Source organism: Protopterus annectens, chromosome 1.part1, assembly GCF_019279795.1.
Source record: "Protopterus annectens isolate FY-2018-M chromosome 1.part1, PAN1.0, whole genome shotgun sequence".
NCBI lineage: Eukaryota > Metazoa > Chordata > Ceratodontiformes > Protopteridae > Protopterus > Protopterus annectens.
Window position 1 is genome coordinate 1,774,797,005 of NC_056726.1, and position 19,345 is coordinate 1,774,816,349.

The 19,345-nt window shown below is 37.4% G+C and overlaps 1 protein-coding gene across 1 annotated transcript; it reads left to right on the forward strand.

The window, feature by feature from the left end:
• The first annotated feature begins 11,276 nt into the window (after positions 1-11,276).
• GPR3 (G protein-coupled receptor 3) lies at positions 11,277-18,687 on the forward strand. The gene is made up of 2 exons (XM_044084469.1): positions 11,277-11,476; positions 14,018-18,687. Exon 2 carries the CDS (start codon positions 14,035-14,037, stop codon positions 15,016-15,018), a length of 984 nt encoding a protein of 327 aa, XP_043940404.1. The 5' UTR covers positions 11,277-11,476; positions 14,018-14,034; the 3' UTR covers positions 15,019-18,687.
• Positions 18,688-19,345: the final 658 nt, after the last annotated feature.

Here is a 19,345-nt window from a genome sequence, read left to right on the forward strand (position 1 = left end):
CTTATTTAATTATAATGAGGCAGTTAAAAGATTTGGCCATAAATTATTTTACCAGTTCTGAAATAAAAAAAGAGGAACTAGTTATTTCAGGTCATCTGTGGGAAGCATTGCAACAAGATAGAAAATATATATCCTCAGCGTATAAAATGGCAAAAGAGAGAAAATATAATAATCATATTCTGTTATCCAAATACTGGAGAGAGAAATTGCCATCCCTAGACGACAGTAAAATAGTAGAGGCGTTTAACTTAACATTAAAATGTATCACTTCAAAACTGGTCTTTACTCAATTGATGATATTTAACAATGCATATTATACCCATCTTACACTTCATAAATTTGATTCAAAAAGTCACCTAAATGTCCACAGTGTGTAGATCAGACAGCAGACCTGTTACACATGTTCTGGAGTTGCAAGTGCATTTATAAATTATGGAATTCTTTAAAGTTACAACTACAAAAATGGGTTACCAAAACTCAACACTCTCCTGGGAATTTCTGATTTTACATATTCCACGAGAATTTGGACAAAACAAAAAGATTGTAATTATGAATATTAGTTTACTAATGAAATTATATATAGCCACAAATTGGTTGAACCCAGCACAGGTGTCGTGGCAAAATTTCAGGCTGTTAGCGATTAAGCATATATTAGCACAAATTGTTAATTAGAAATAATAAGAAAAGTATAAACAGCACAAAAATTTGGGAACAAATCTTTAATATTATTTGTTCCTATCCACTTTCCGTCAGGACATTCTGTATGTGTACCAACACATTCTTGGATTAGATAGAAAATGTAGAAATAATACAAATTATTGGCTTGAGTTGGTTTATAATTGTCTATTGTAGATGCTTTTATGTTTAATTTTTTGTGATTTTAATTTCCTGTACTTGGTTAAAATGATATTTATTCTTAATGTATTATAGGGAAATTCAAAATGGAACTAAAACATTGGAAGCAATATTGTACATAATGTAAATAGTGTGTGAAATGTATAATGGTTTGGCAAAACAATAAAAATGAGTATTGAAAAGGAAATACTTCTATGTGGCACACCTCATCGCTAAGGGCTTTTCATCCAGAAAAAAGGAGGTCATTGTCCCACTGTACTCATCCCTCATTAAACCCATTATAGAATACAATGCCCCGTTTGGTATGTACCTCTCAAGACATCTGCAACAACTGGAAAGGCCACAGAAATACCTCAGTAAAAGAATCACAGGCCTAAAGCAGATGCCCTATGTTGACCACCTTAAAAAACTCCAGCTATATTCTGTTGCATATTGTCAACTCAGAGGCGATCATTGCTTAACATACAAGGCCATGTCAAACCCAGAGCTGTTGGACATGCTACACTTAAAGAAATTCCAATCCCTCAGAGCCACATGCTCCAGGGATCTAAACCTTGTCATCACAATAAACAAAACATGCTGGAGGGATAGGTTCCTGACCCAGAGACTCCCCAGACTCTGGAATAGATTGCCCATACATGTCAAGCAGAGTGCCTCTTTGGCCCTCTTCAAAAGGAACCTTGACGATTGGATGGGAGAAAAGAAATTCACCCCGGGGATCACATCAGTCGGCCTGCTAGACAGGGGTCCAGGGAAGTAAATAGTGTGGGAAGAAATAGCCAGGGAATTGTTATGGCTAGGCTTGTATAGGCCCTAGGGCTGATAGCCTAGTACCAATCTATGAACCTATGAACCTATAGTCTTGGCACATATGTTCATATAATGGTCAGGGCATTCATATGGTCATCTGGTTTTAGGCTTGTCTGACTGCAGACCGGGACAGCCCTGTACCCATTTGAAAGTCAGACTTACCACGTGGACTGAGTTAGTTCCACTGTTAGCATCCTACCTGTGGATAGAGATGCAAGGGGTTTGCTCACCTCTGGCCAGCCTGATATGTCAAGCAGTAGATAATATGGGTGTTCTGCTGCTGTTTTCCTTTGCATTCATTATGAATGTTTTCTTGTGCCCATGTTCATTCTGTAGATATATATATATATATATATATATATATATATATATATATATATATATATATATGTGTGTGTGTGTGTCTGTGTGTGTACGTACACATGCATATACATCTACATGATTAATTACTTTGATCATACTGTTGAATGACTGTGCTGTCTGCTATGTTTGTGATAACATCAGAGTCATGGCTTAGTGGTAAATCACATTGATTGTGATGTGTAGGGTCCTGGCGTCGAGCCTGGCCAAGGCGGTTTATTGTGTTGCTGGGCAGAACAAGGGCCATTGGACAAAGGGTGAGTAGAACACTTTTCAGCAGCAGTATTCCATTTAACCACCATTTCCCTTCATGCAAACACCTTCTGCATTCTTACTGTGATACGTCACCCCAGTTCACATTTCAATGGTATTATATCATTATACAGCATAAAATTAGCAAGATATGCTTGTATACGGATTATGCGTCATAAATGGTGTGTGCTGCAGTCGTACCAGCAGCGTCTACTCAATAAGCGGATGCTCTAACCACTACACTATTGCTGTGCTGCTTCATTTGTATGTATACCCATGGTTCATAGTTACCAGAACAAACATAGCAAAACATCACTAACACAGCAGTCATCCATTCTCTGGTCGGAAATTAACCACACCACTACACATGCACCACTCCCTACTGCTCTAGACACATCCCGTATGTTGGCTCACTCCAAGTTTATTCAGACTTCCCATTCTTATAGTCCTGGGACATCATATAATGGTCAGGGTGTTCAATTAGTCTTCTGGTTTTTGGCTCATCTGAATGGTGATTGGGACTGCCCTGCCTGTCTGAAAGTCAGACTTAGCATGTGGACAAAGTTAGTTCCACTGTTAGCATCCTACTTGTATTTGGAGAAGCAGGAGGTTTGCTCACCTCTGGGCAGCACTAAATACTATGGGGGGTTCTGCTGCTGTTTCCCTTCACATTCGTTATGACTGCTTTATTGTGACCATGTTCATTCTTCATGGATATATATATATATATATATATATATATATATATATCTGTCTGTACATGCATATACACCTACATGCTTATTTACATTTCTCATACTGTTGAATGATCGCCAATTACCGACATGTATACCCACTTACGTCTGCTTTAAAGCACCTTAATCACCCTATATCCGACTGCCATTATTCTGGGCATCATATAAAATTAGCAGCCCTTGCATGGCTTGGACCTGGGAACAGGAACATCATAGTCACTGGTTTTACCACTAAACCATCCGTAATACATTCTGTATGGATGGTAATTAGGATATATGACTTTACTACGGGCATTCCACATGTGACACTCGGTTGGTGTACATATGTATAGTACATGTTACTGTTCATATGTTTCTGAGGCATATGTATACATTTGCAAGTATACATATTTATGATTAGGACACATAGTTGACAACTACTTATATGCATGCATGTGTGATGTGTAGCTATGCGAATATAAGTATGTACATTTACAGATATATGACTACATATCTGGAGTTATACATGGCCATGTATATGAACAACCGTATATGGGAGGTACCTATACCATTTGTATACAGGGGTTGTGTGCATCATTATGACAAGGAACCTGGACGGGATATACAATTTGTGGAAATGTACTATTTGGAAGATGGCTATAGGGAAGCTTCATGGGAACATGTGAAAGGCATATATTCCCAATAATGCATCTGGGGAGACGTGCATCACAGTCAGGAGTTTAATACCAGGTCGTAGGTTCTGCAGGACCGGGTGGAGGTTGAGCTAGGTTGTGGACAAGTACTGCTAATCTGACTTGTGCCCGAATGTCAACGGGGGTGAACATCGTGTTATGCCACAAAGTCTAATCTTGAGAACAGACACTTATCCCATGAGGGATGTCTAAAAATTGTGGACAATGAACCCCATTCTTCTGGCTATTTGAAAATGTGGTAGGGTTATGCATGCATGGGATACTTAGTTTGCAAACGTGAGACTGCCTTGGGTGAGACTGCCTACTAGATGTGGGTAGGGGGCACTATGTGCGGATATGGCTGCGCCAAGCTAGCAGCCTGAGTATGGGTGGTTTTGGTGGATGTTCAGCAAGGGGGGGGTGCTGCTGAGGGAATGATGGGTATTCAATTATGTATCCAGGTGTTTTGGGGTTGGATGGCCCAGTTCAGGCCAGACCATTATGTGGGTGTGAGCCGGTAACATTTCTGTACATGTGTATCGCACATTTTAATGTTCATATGTTTGTGGGATTGTGTTCTGCAGTATGACCTGTCAGGTTGTATTGCGGATGTGAATGTATGTTCTTTGGTTTCCTTTCTGATTCACCGACTGCTCCCTCATACACCTCCAGTTCACTTATTGTACATCCGACCCAGTCTCGCCTTGGAGAATTATTACATTACCCGTCACCCCCCCATATTCCACAAACACACCACCCATCCCTTCTCTGGTTGATGGCCCATGGCACAGACAGCAGTACACATTGCGTACTCTACATATCTCTGGTACCAATATGGTTGTGAGGACAACCCTAGCATATTTGATCTTCCACATGCTGTATTTTATGCACATAGGTATACGCAAATAATTATCTTTCATGACATGGTAGGTAGACCTGGGTAATACCCATTAATCTTTGGGCTGTCCAGACAAGGATGACTTGGACTGCGAGTGGGCAGATATTGAGCATATGATCTGACCATTGGTAGGGTTGCCACCTTTTCAAATGGCCAAAGTGGGACATTTTCGGGACACACATCAGATTTTACAGGCCGACACATACCCACGGTCAGTACAAAGGATAGAACTTTACTTTTTTGCCTAAATAAAAGCTTATTCTTATAGTAGTTTAGTTGCTTATTCTGGTTCTTGTAACATTTAGGTATTTTAGATACAGAAATAACTATTTTATGCAACTATTACATAAAATATGGGACATAATTATGTCCTACAATCGTAGGACATTTGCCATTTTTAATATTTTTGGTAAGGACACAGTCTCAGAGAGGGACTGTCCCTCTCAAAATGGGACAGGTGGTAACCCTAACCATTGGGTTAGGCTTAGCAAAGGGCAGTGGCGCGCAAACGCACTGTGTTTCGCTTCCACTTGGTATAACAATCAACACTACAATGAAATGCGGGCATGGGGTTTTAAATGTCATTTGTTCGAGGGACGGGGGCTCAATATTCAGCTACTTGCTTTTGTGTTTACTTTTTATTTTGGTGTTCGCGGAACTGTTTTGTATGCTTTGCATACATTTCAGTATCCACAGACACTGACAGGAGTGATTACTATTAGAGGCAGGCTGTACTAGTCAGCATTTTAGGTTGCGTGTCTGCAGCCAACATATTCATGCTTCAATGCAGTGCTTAGACACCCCCTGCACTCGCACACATTTCCTGTGCACGTGGACGCTGCAGCAGCGCGCCTTCATTAATATGCACATGGTGCTGCTGCGCCATCTCTACGCCGCACGGTCGGCGCAAGGCTAATGCCGTCATTGCGCCGAGCATCATGAATCCCGGGGTATATGTATCATGTGCTTTTTATAAACAGTGACACTATTCAATATACTGCAGCACTGTAAATCTCATAATGGTGTTATAAATTCTCTGGTACTGTAAATCGTATCCTGTTTATAAACAGATGTATGGTGCAACATTCTGTTGTACTGTAAATCTTACACAGTTGTTGCAAACACACAGTCTGAAATTGTGGCATTATACCAACCGCTGACATATTTATCATAAACAGCTACTCTGAAACAATGTAGATCCCATGTATGGGTTATGAAGAGCCAGGCTGTAACACATTCTGTGGCAGATGAAACCTTTTGCAATTATTATCATCAGTCAGACTCTGTAACTCTCTACATCATTGTAAATCTAGTACAACTAGCACAAACAGCCAAACTCTCTAACACTATGCAATGCTGTTAACCTCATGGAATTATTGCTGCCATTACAGTCATGCTACTTAGCAGTTCCTGACAATGTAGATCTCAAGCAGTTACTCTGAATAATCACATTATGGCATTCTGTTAGGTAGAGGTGTGTTGGAGTCATTTTTTTTTCTTTGCATGCAAAGTTGTAATGTCTCTGTCTGGACAAAACTGTACCAGTCAAACAAGGCTTGGTAGCCAGGTGCAAGTTACCGCCCTTGCATCCATTAGCACACACATGCACACAAACACAAATAACACACATGAAATACTGGTTAGACATCTGTACTATAAACATCCTGATATTATATTCATTAGAGAATCTACAACATTGACTGTCTGTTGATATTAACAATGATTTTTTTTATAGGTTTATAGGTAAGTAGTAGGCCAGCTGCCCCCATGGGCCATTTTGAGCCTACCCAGTTTCTCTTTTTGTGCTCTAATTAACCTATCTCATTTGGTTAGGGACAGATTCCAAAACAATTTCTCTCAGTGTAAGTCTGCCCTGATTCTGGAAGATCTGCTCTTAGTGTAAGTGATTTACTTCATTGCAAGGTCTTTGTATAAACAGGCTTACTACAGGTACCAAATTCCAAAACATGTGCTCTCACCCTACTCTCCATGTAAGTGGTAAGTAAGTCTTTTAGGATCGGGGTCAATATGACAAAGAAGAATCTCCTGAAATGCTGACACTTAAAGTGCACAAAACTATGATCAGAACATTACAAATAGACATTTGTCCAAAGCTGATGTTTTGTGTACCAGAGACCATTGCATCCACTGTTACTTAATGTAATCACATCAAAGGTCATGGTTATTTGTATAAACAACAATTATTTACTAAATTTAAAAAAAAATCTACATTTTCAAATGCAACATTCATATTACTGCTATTTAATTTGAGAATTTATGTTTTGGCAGAAGAAATAACTCTTTTTTACCCAAAAAAGATGCTCATTTTGCATATCAGTGTAAAACAATGGCATTTCATATATATAGAAGTATTAATATTTTATTACTGAGCAAAACAGACATAAAAAATATTGTTATATTTTTAACAAGCTAATATGAATACATTTAAATCAAAAATAAGCATAAATATTATAAGCACAAATGCTAATGAGCATTCAATTTCCTGCAAAATGGCCACTGGATTTATAGGTATACCCTGCATTTATGTTTATATGGGAAAACGTATGAAAAAAAAGACACAGCTAAAATGTAATGTGTAGGGTCCATGGGCTGGCTCTGATCTTTACTTATGCTGTAGGGGTATAGAAAAGTTACACAAGTAAGTTACTTTTCTGTACCTTCTTGTTATAAATAAACTGGATCCATCTCATCAAGCTATGTTATTGTTTACTTATTTATTTGTTTATTTTGTTTTTGTTTACTTGTATACTTATTTATTATTTTGTTTACTTGTTTCTTTATTTCTGTATGTATGTATGTATGTATTTATTTATTGCCTTGTGTATCGATAACTGTACTGACAGTCAGTCTAAAGACAATACTTTGGGCACCTGTGATTCCATAATGAACTCAGACCATACTAGGCTGATAGCATAACAGTACATTCCTAGTGTACAAGACTAAGTGTTGGTCTGCAGAGATGAAAGTGTTAGAATGGACAATAATTGCAGAATGTTACAATGACACTGCTCATACTGCTGACAATGGCTCTTAGAACTGGATAAATGTAAGGAAAGGCCGTTAAATCAAAGCTACTTATCAATTAAGAGCAAAACAAACAGTAGGGAAACTGAACAGAGGGGACAAAGGCATCATCCAAATGCTAATCATCAGGATGTTGGAGATCACAGTCAACTGAGGCTGACAGGACAGCATTATCTATAAATGGCAAAGAAGGCAGCCTCAAGTCATCAGATTGCATATTGTCCATACCTGGTTATACCTTGATATTGTATCCACGAAAATCACAAACAGGAGCGGAGAGTAGACATAGTCTTGTTGTAGTCCTACACCCACCTTGAACTTCTTTTACTTAACTCTGAGACTGCAGAAATACCTCTTACTCTTCAAACGTAGGTACACAGCAACAACCCAGGGGTATATGGTCATATGTCTCCTCTTAGCCCCATACTTTTAAGCATGCTTTTACCTAATGTCTAAAGTTATTACAACATTTTCCTTTTGCAGTCCTCAGCAGCATAGGTAATACAACACAAATGTATGCATTAAATAAATATTCTATTGCCTAAATTGCATAAATATTTTACTTTGTTTGCATTATTGTATGTTCTAATTGTCTGAACTGTGTGTTCTGCAATTTATGTTTATTGTACTAACTGTATGGATACTAATTGCAATTTTGTCAATATCCAGTGTTTATTCAGTTTTACTTACTTACTAACATAATTTTCTTGGGTGGCAAAAGGCAGGGTAGCTTTTTGGCTGGGCTTGTATAGGCCCTAGTGCCGATAGCCTAGTACCTACCTATGAACCTATGAATCTATAGATAGCGTATGCTTATCTACATTATTTGTGGAGCTTTTCTCCTTGAGACCCCACTGAATAGGTTCTATTAACTCAGTCAGATTATTCCAGTTAACAAATAGAAATGAAATAATTAATTAACGTTTTCCCCAATACTAAGAAAGTGGGTCCTGTCTCCTAAGCTGTTTCACACATACTCCTTTCCACATCCTTCACTTCTTCATCCAAATGTTCCCACTGTACTATCATCCTGATGACCCATTGCTGTATATAGGTCATAGGAGAATATTAGGCTAATCACCCTAAAGGGCCATTGTAAGCCTAGCCAATAACCCATGGTCAGAATCAAACCCTGTACCTTGTGTCTTTGAGGTAAGGACCTTAACCATTATGCAAACCTCACCTGTATATTATTCATATCAAATTTCTTGTACTCAGTATAGCTTTTCATAAGATTGCTCTTAACCACCTATACTGATTTCATTGTACTTGGTAGGGTTTTGCCAGAAACTACTCCACTGTGCAATACACTGTTAAAAAAAATAAATAACAAAATAAATAAAAATAAAATGAACTCCCCCTAACCATCATACTGCAACTCTTTTTCTGTCTCCTACTTTTTGCCTCCACCATTTTATACAGGTACCAAAAGGGAATAATGGAATCAAAAAGGGTTGTAACCTGCTAATACAGTTTAGTGACTATTATAAATTCTAAACAAATTATCAAGTTGTAGCCAGATTTTTTGGACTCGCACATTAGTGACATCACACAAACTTGGTCATTACAATCCAATGACCAAAATCTCCTCTCTGTCAACAAACGTATCAAATCTGTTGGTCACGGTCTGTATTCATACCATTTTGCTAAGGCCTGGAAGTCCTTGTCTTGATTAGGTCAGTACTCTCCCTGTCATCCTTCAAAACCATTCTGAAAGACTTCCTAGGCAAAATCTGACTCTGCTCTTGTTCACCTCCAGGAGAAACTATATCCCTAAATATGAGCAGTTTCCTATTCATATATTAAACTCCCTACTCCTTCTTCACTCGCTTCCATACTTCCCTCCTAAATATGTCATAATCATGTTTTTTCCTCCCAGTTCATATTGCAATTCCTGTTTGTATTAGACTAACATAGCTTTAATTTCTCTAAAGTGGCTAAGATTTCTCTAAATATTTAATCTTATAAGTTGTATCTATTCTTAACCAAAATGCATTTGTATTATGTCTAATTTAGTATAATTATTGAAATTGTAGATTTTTTAATTATTTTTGAAGATTGTAAAATTATTGCTCTTAAAATGTTTTTGTAATACTTTGGAGCTTTTTTACTCAGACATCTACTGAGAATGGGTACCTACCCAGTTGGACTTTTCTGGAAATCAATTGTCAATAAATAAATAAATATTGTACACTAAAGTACACCAACATCCAGTATGCCCCCCCACACACACACACGTACGCACACCAAAGTACAGTACCCCCAACCCCAACCTGAATAGTGCATATTTCTGGATAGCAAACATTTTCAGTACTGCTAATTCTGTGAAATAGTTCACTGTGATTTAAAATATAAACTACTGTGCTAAAGGAAGGGGTCATGATTGAGTGCTATCAGAATCACAAAAATAGTTAAATTAAACTTAAAAGCATATTCCATAGTACAATTAGAGTATGCCTGGTTATGTTCTTGAGCATGAACTACTCAAATTTTAGGTATCATTAGTTAACAAAATAAATAATCTCTATTAAATAGGACAAAGAAAAACTTTAAAACATGAAAACGTAATGTTAGAAGCAACATCTTTCTACCACTTCCCTGCCTACAGAAGCCATACTGTTATAATCACCCACCCCAAGATACATTTAACAATGCTAACACACATAGTACTAATGCTAGCTAGCGTGCTTTGTAATGATTTAAGCAACCCTCAGTACTTCATAAAATGTTCTAGCAGTGAACCTCTACAGTGTTTACCCATCTTTATTTTTTAATTTATTGTTTTAATAGATGTGTAGACATGCAGCATTTCTTTCAATTGCTCCTGATTTTCAAAGATTTCCTTGATTTAAGTGTATAATAATTTTGTTCTGCCTTACTAAAATCATTGATACTTTGAGAAAAAAATCTGTGTATTGTAACCAGCTAGTAGAATTTTAGAGCTAAAGAGCTCGTTTACTTCGGAAAATATTTTCTAACTAAGGTCCTCTCAGTTTAGTAACTTTCCAAATCAGTGATACTAATATTTAAAAATATCCCTAATCCGCTAATTCTGGTACTGTTTGAGGCTGATAGGTGTGGCACATCGTGAAAAGATTTAGAACTGAAGATAAAAAATATAAATATATCTAAGGTATCGTTACTGGAAACAATTAGAGATGGAAAACTGGGGCAGTGATTGTCTGCTATGTTACTATAGGCTGGTATTGGTAATTTCCTCACGTCTGTCAAAGGAGCCCAGTTTAACATTCCTAGTTTGGTCACGTTTGTTCACAATCGACGAGAAGGTATTCCCTCTTCCTGTTGGCTTGTTACTTATTCTAGAAAAATGAAAAGACGCATCCTTTTAGCTGATAAAATTCTGCAACTCTCCATCCATTGGTTACCATGGTAACGCTTCAGCCTTCCTCTTTGATCCTTGCAGCAGTAGTACGCAGCAAACTGCAGTCGTTTTTTATGAATGAAACTTCCGATCTTATTTGTATGCTACTCCAGTCCGCGCGTTGTCCTCGACTGGCAATGTGATTGGCAGTTACAGCCCGAGCCATCCATTCAAGCCGAGTGATGACGTCAATCAGGTGTAGGCAGTGGGGGGAGGCAGGGTAGCTCTTCTCCATTTGAAGGAGCTGGTGATTCACTTCTTACTGCAAACCGGCTCCGACTGCAGCACTAGCAACAGTGAAGTCCTGGGCTTTAGCATCCGATGTTGCGGCAGGCAATTCCTGCACTGCCCGTCAGTTCGCTGTAGGATAATAAGTACTTTGATCTACCGCTTGTAAACCATCCTAGGTGCGGGGTCCATACTCGCTCCTTTTTTAATGACTACTTTGTAACTCTTCATCTGCTATAAGGTAAGAATATGCATTTATTTTATTGAAAACATATGTAACAGTGGTACCCTACGTGAGACAGAGAAATGTTTCCCTTTTTTATGGTTTGCGCTGAAGTAACTGGAAGGAACAGCTTTTATTTCATTCAGCTGTCTTTTTAAACTTAAAATGTGCTGCTCTGTGTATAGGTAATTTCTTGTCATATTTAGCACTATGCATGTAAGAACAGTGATTCAAAACTCTTTTTTGCTCTCTGTAGGTAATAATACTTTCAGCTATATCATTATGTGAAGTGCAAACTGCATTTCCTTAGCAATTTAAATGCATTTTTGGAAGTCGGGTTCATATCTGTCAACCTCTTAGTGCAAGAAAGCGGGACAAAATCTAAAATAATGGGAGGGCAAAGACCCACAAACATGGACAAATTTGAAGTATTGCTCTTATAAACTTAGCTAAGATGATAGGGTCTGTGTTAATATGCATTTTCTGAAGGATATGAAGTCTAAAATATATGTCATTATTTAGTGACTTCAATCCTCAGTGATTTGCCGGAAAACCACAAATTTTATGAGGAACACATCAACAATATGACTCCAAAATGTGGACATTCTGCAGAAATTTCTACAGTTGCGAGCCATAGTTGTGTATTACCTTCTTTCGTTGCTTGATTTAAAAAACTGAACTTACAAATCTATGGGGAAGTGAGAGCTCACAAAGTGATGAATAACTTGTGAAGTCAAATAAACCTGTAAAATGGGTACTGTATTTAACTTACTATAATCAAATGTGACTGCCTGTTGCTAGTTCATAAAGTATTTTAGTGATCATTGTCTCTGCAGTTATTTTTTTACTGATATGAAAATGAAGGCTGTAGAACCTTACAATCACCTGATCTGTTTCCAGAAAGGGTGTATCTTGTTTCAGTGTTGAAGCCTACACAGTATAGTCTTGGGAAGCTGATGCTTTGAGCTTAGATGTGCTTTTTAATTAGTTCATAGGCTGCTGGCATTTTGTCAGCCAGGCACATCTTCCTTATTTCCTAGCAAGCAAAGCATAAACAATTACTAAGCAGCATGTAGAGTTAGTAGGAGATAGTGGTACGGCTTGGATTAGCTGAATCATTCTGCATTTTCCCTGAACATTTACTATCACACAAAAACAATGCATTTAAGATGTTATTTGACATATCCACTATAATAATATCTTTAAATATATATAGGCAGGACCTATATGATTGCATCTCGTAAAAGTTTTAAAACAAGTCTTGAGACTAATTGTTAGAGTATTCTATTTCAGTGAATGTATTTTGTATTAAATTAAGTCTACAGTATCATACCAAATAATATACTGTTTTTTGATAATTCATCTAACAAAACTGCAAGTTATAATCCACTTCTACATTTTTGCTTCATTCAGGCTGTGAGTAGGTTTATATCTACCAAACCTAGGCTAAGTTTGATTCCCACAACCTCCAGCAGCATATATTGTAGCTGAGTAAGTCAGCGTATCTGCATCAGAGCTAAATGGTTCTCTTTTAAAACAGAACTTGTGTCCAGTGGCAGGATAACAATGCTCTGGTAAATTTCATTGAGTAAACATTTTACTGAGGTTTAAAGCTCACGGTCATAAAACTATGCATCCTAGCATTCTGTTGTGCTATTTAGCATCAAAAATAGCGCTAAGAATTAATGGTAGGACCGTATTATATGCAAACATTGGGGAAATTGACTCTTTAAATTGCTGATAGCAGTCATTATCTGTTGGCATGGCTTTTAATTATAAAAATGTAGCATGAATATTTTGAACTTTTCTGTTGCCAAATATAAATGCACAATACTCTTACTTACTCTTACTCTTGACGATGCTTTAGTATTATTTGCTACATAAAGACTGCTGCTTTGTTTCTAGCACAGTAACTTAATGTGGGTGATAAGAGTATTGTATCAGTATTATATTGCCACTGTGGACTGAAGGGTAACAGTTTGCCCAGAATGTAAGTTATGTGCTGCTTATGAATTCCATTCTCTGTGCAGCTAGATAACAGACAATGGAGTCAGAATAACAGATGGTGAGGATAGAAATTAGGATCCATGGTATACCCATCAGTTCAGACTGGTATCAGCCAATCTCTGGTAAACACCAGAGTTAGGCAAATTAGCTCCTTGAAGGGAAACACTGACAGCAGCACTTAATGATTATTGGTGAAAGCACAAGTGCAGCATACTCATTTTTATTATATGGTTGTACCACCATCATTCAAAGAACAGAAAAGCAAAGGAACCACAGGACACTGACATACCATAAGCTCTGTTACTAATTTGCTGTTCCACCTGAGGATTCCTAGCGTGCAACTGAGAAACTCAGAAGAAAAGCCATTGGCAGACAAACCACTGGAAGAGCAAAAGTAAACATACAGTTAAGCAAAACAGTGTAAAATTCGACAAAATGAATAGTGTATTGTTCATTGCAATGTGGTGCTGATAACTGAAATGGTGCAACTGCTTAATGTAATGTAATGACTAAGACTGTTGTAATGACTATATTGTTGTCTCACTTGAATAGGTTTACCCCTGGAAACCATGGAAAAGAGCACCTTCCAGAACTTAAAGGAGAATGAGCCAGCTTGGTTCGAACCAAACAGTGACAACAGCTCTTTGGACTTGTCCACACTTGTGCCACAGAAGGCCTTGAATCCTTGGGATGTGGTACTTTGTGTTTCTGGGACCATCATCTCTTGTGAAAATGCAATAGTTGTGGCTATTATCTTCTACACACCAGCGTTGAGGACACCAATGTTTCTCCTTATAGGCAGCCTGGCAACTGCAGACTTTCTGGCAGGACTTGGACTAATCTTCCATTATGTGTTTCTCTATTGCATTCAGTCTGATGCTGTCAGTCTCATAACAGTCGGACTTGTGGTTGCATCTTTCACTGCAAGTGTGAGCAGCCTACTTGCCATAACCATAGATCGTTACCTCTCACTTTATAATGCACTGACTTACTATTCTGAAAGAACAGTCACCAGGACCTACATCATGTTGATTTTGACATGGGGGGTATCTATTTGCTTTGGACTGCTACCCATCATGGGGTGGAACTGCTTGAAGGACACATCATCATGCAGTATAGTCAAACCCCTCACAAAAAACAACCTTATCATCTTGTCCATCTCCTTTTTTATGGTCTTTGCAATGATGCTGCAACTGTATGTACAGATCTGCAAGATAGTCTGTCGACATGCCCACCAGATTGCCTTGCAGCGCCACTTCTTGGCAACATCTCACTATGTGACCACCAGGAAAGGAATCTCCACACTGGCTGTCATACTTGGGACATTTGCAACTTGCTGGTTGCCTTTCGCAATCTACTGTCTAATGGGTGACTACACATACCCTTCTCTGTACACCTATATTACCTTGCTTCCAGCAACATATAACTCCATGATAAATCCTGTAATCTATGCTTTCAGGAATCAAGAGATCCAGAAGGTGATGTGGACAGTCTGCTGTGGCTGCATTTCTTCTCAAATACCATTTCGGTCCAGGTCACCAAGTGATGTCTAGATCCCAAGAGGTCTTCTTGTGTTTGCACCTACATCTGACGCACAATCATGTGACAAGGGGAAAGGATGCCTTAAAGAAAAAATATCTGTTAAGAGGACTAACTTAAAGCCAGTTGCTGTGAATAAATGGCTTACTGTCTCCTTGTGTGACCCTCATTTGAAATGAGCATCATCAGAAAAGGATATAATTGTAAAAAATGTAATACTGTATCTAACAGCACTTTAGAATGATAGGTTTCTGTTCTTTCCACTCAGATCCACTATCAACTTCAGTGTGCTGACATTTTTGGTGTAAAGACACACAGGAAGCATGCTGTCTGGGGCGGTTTCCAGTGATGCACATTTCTGATGCATTGTGTTGTCTGATTGGTCAGGGCTGATGTGCTGATGACTGTAAATGGAAAATGAACACATAATGCCTCTGAACATTGAGAAACCAGAACCTTGTTCTGGATGTAGTTTAATTTTATCCAGTGGAAATAGCATATACTCCCTTAGTATTTGGGGTGCCATGCCTTACTGCTGTTTAAATTCCCCTTTGTAGGTTTAATCATGTTTGCCACACCACAAGGGATACAGCATCTTTTAGGCACAGAAAAAGGATCACTTTTTTATTTTGCTTTTTCATGAACAGCCATGTCAGATTACCTCATTTTACAAAGGAAATGTTTTGCTAGAAAGGCAATAAGAGTTAATATATTACTAAAAAGCCATTATTTATTTTCATATTCACTGTACCAGTTGTAAAAATATGTATGAGGCTTGGTACTCGCATAACTATGCTTTGTCTTTTCATCAGATGTTAACTGTTGTGTCCTTTGCAGGATGCTTTCTTATGTTCAGCACAGGATGGAAATGTCAGTTGGTTTCACTAAAGTGCTATACCTTACTGCCCTCTAGAAGCCATTATGTGGATAACACTATTGGCTAACCCAGTTTGTTAAACATAGGGCAGTATTGAGACCTGAGTCACATTCAAAAGTAGGAAGCAAAGAAGATGCCTGATAATTTACTCTTATCATATGAGTTACATATGTTATCCTCATATATATGGAGTCAAAACATGAACCACTAAAATAAGGGATACCATAAGTCATATATATCAAAAGCAGAGTAGTACTACCTCTCACATGTCTTGGAGTGCAGAAAAGGCAGCAGAGCTGGAAATGCTGCTGATGCAAGAGCAGTGTAAGGGTAATCTACAGTAAAGTGAAGTGCTACCAAAGCAATCCAATCAAAACTCAATGGTGTAGTTTTTTTTTTGTGTAATGAGATTTTCTAGACTTTAAATTTTAGTAGAATACCTGTCATATTTTATTAAGCTACAGCTTTTTTTAAGAATGTCAAGCTGACTTGTAAGGGGAGGAGCCAAATTCTAGAAGATGGTATACAATTCCAAAAATTCTAGTGATACCTGTCAGTCCTGGACAGTGTCCTATGAAATAACAAGACAAGAGAGTACTACTTTACTTCTTTTTAATCTAGAAGAATGAAACTCCATTTTACTAAGTAAAGGCACTTAAATTCTCACTTCATATTGTATATGAAGCATTGCAGTACTATAAGCGAATAATTGTTTTGAGGCTAGAAAGAATATGTGTATATAACAGTGGTACTAGTGGGTAATGATTGTTGTTAAGAGAACTTAAAATGATGCATGAACTTGGTTGTCACTTATTTTGTGTATAGTGTTAAGGTCACCAGTGGGTTTACCCCCACTAGTGGAATAATACTAAAGGGTGACCTTGTGCCAAAGAATGAATCTTACCAGATATGATTAACAGAAAGACATGTTTAATTTAAAACACAACTTTGCTTCTTTTTTCCCATCTGGAAATATAGTTATTGCTTGTATTCAGTAAAATGATTAGTCTTAAAGACTTCATATTCAGAACTTCTCTGTATATGTAACCTAATTTTTTTAGGAATTTGAGTTAATTTACTTAATGTATTTTTCTGTTAAATAACCTAAGATTTGCTCAATTTTCTGGAACTACTGTTGTCCTTATATCAATATATTTTTAAATTTGGAAATATCATGAAACTGCATGAGTAACCGTCTTAATATCTTAAATAACATAAGATAACATTGCCCTGGTGTTGTTCAAATCTCCATCTCTTCAGAGTCACATGTATCTCTAATGGACAGTTTCCAACATGAGACTGATAAGATGAGCAGGAATTTTATAAATCCACTGTTGCTGATTTTGTCATGAAATGCAATTTTTTTATTTTTGACATTATTTTTTTCTTTGTTGTCTTACAAGGGAAACTATTTGCATTTGCCTTACTGAAGCATTGGCTATGTAAATCCCTCTAGTGGTTTGCATGGAAATAAACAGAGTGTGTGAGTTTTTAAATAGTGTCCAATGAAATCCATCAGTGGGCACATACTGGGAAGGTCATTTCGAGAACAGACCATACTTAAGCATGACAGACAATCATTGTGAGCATCACTTCTTCTACCAGTGCTATATACGGAAATATCTGAGTCAAGAAAGTGACTACAAAAACTGAAGGTGGCACTTTAAACTTCTCTCTCAGGTACCAACTAGCTCCAGAATAGTTTTTGCAATGCTAGTTTCTGTACCATTAAATGTTATTCATCTTTCTCAGTAATGCACTTTTCATTTTAAGAAGTACTGCAAAATTAGTTCCCCATTATCTGACCATCCATATTATCAGTCCATCGTAATCCTATAATAAATCACATTTGCTACCATTGAGTTACAAATGTGTTGACTTGGAAAGAAAGAAAGAAAGAAAGAAAAAGTAGCCACAATTACAGCAATAATGGACACTTCAACAAATAAGATGGCTTCAATGATCTGTTCTTGTTTTGTTACCAACAAAAGCAAATATTACATTTGCAGGTAATGCTGTAGTTAAATGAAGCTGACTTAGAAATTACTAGCACTCAAGGGAACTTATTTTGTCTCTGTTACGGTGGGGCAGCTATATGCAGTAGTAAGGAGAGTTATGAAAGGATAACATATCTCCCAAACTATATACAAAAAAAAGTCAAAATAAAACAACACAGTGAAATAGAAGCCAGTTTAAAGGTGAAGTTAAATCAAGGAATCAGCACTGCAAGAAAAACAGTGCAGCATGGTAACGCATGGGAATATATACCCCAAACATACTTGCCATGAAAGGAGTTGACTAACGGACCTTTAGAATAACCTGACTTGTGCAGTCATTAAAGCACTTGTTATCCTCACCCTCCATATATTACATGGACAGACTGCCTATCTGAGCTGCTAGAATACTGTCTTGATAATATATGGGGAAGGTACCATAACTGGGGGAAAACAGAGGCTCTTGCAAAATAAGAGCAATGTTTTCAAAGAAATGTTTGCACTATAATTTAAAATGTGAATATTTTATTTTTTGGAGGAATTCTCATTTAAAGCTACTGTTGGCCAAAATTAGTTTAAAAAATGAAAATGCTGAAGAGGAATGGAACATGTCAAATGAATGTTTGTGTACTGTATATCATTTTGCACAATTCTGAGAAAGATGAAAAAAGCTTTCAAAAGGCACTTTGAATTTCAATCCTTATTGTAATGTTGCACATGAGTTTATCAAAATTATGTTTTTTAAATGAATATGGAAACAAAGATTGTATTGCATTTATTGTTTACAGTAAAATAAAGTAATTAATTTTGTACAATAGCATTCTTCTGTCTTTTATTTCACTGTGGTAAAATGAAGTCACATTTATTTATTCACATATTCATGGTCTCTGATCATTATGTGTCCTAGAGTCTAAAACACTTATACACTTTATACTGAGTGCTAATCCAGCATATTTAAGGACTAATTATATGGGCCAGTGCTTTCTGCATTACAAGTTCAGAGTTACAAGTTGAATAACGTGTTTCTATGCTTCAGATATTCACAAGTCATGTTTACAGGAGTCAAGAGACCATATTACAGCTCATGACTGGAAAGGAGTCACATTTCACATCCTGGCACTGATTGCACTCAACTCTTTGTATTGCTCCAAAACCAAATGGTGAGTATTAGAAAACAGGATTGCACAATTTGGTAGGGATGACTAATCATTTAGATACCTTAGGCTGCCCATGTTGCTAGTATCTATCTCCTAGTTTTATATCTTCCTTCCATCTTTCCATCCTCCCTTGTCCTTTACCCTTATCAATATTCCCTTATAGCTCTTCCTTTTTGGTGTCCATTACGATGTTCAGCCTACTACAGGGCAGTTTTAAGTTTTATTTATTTATTTATTTTATTTATTTGACATCTGTTTACCAGGGAGGTCTTGCTGGGCTAGTAGCCCTTTTTCTGTGGAGGCCCGGGGAGAA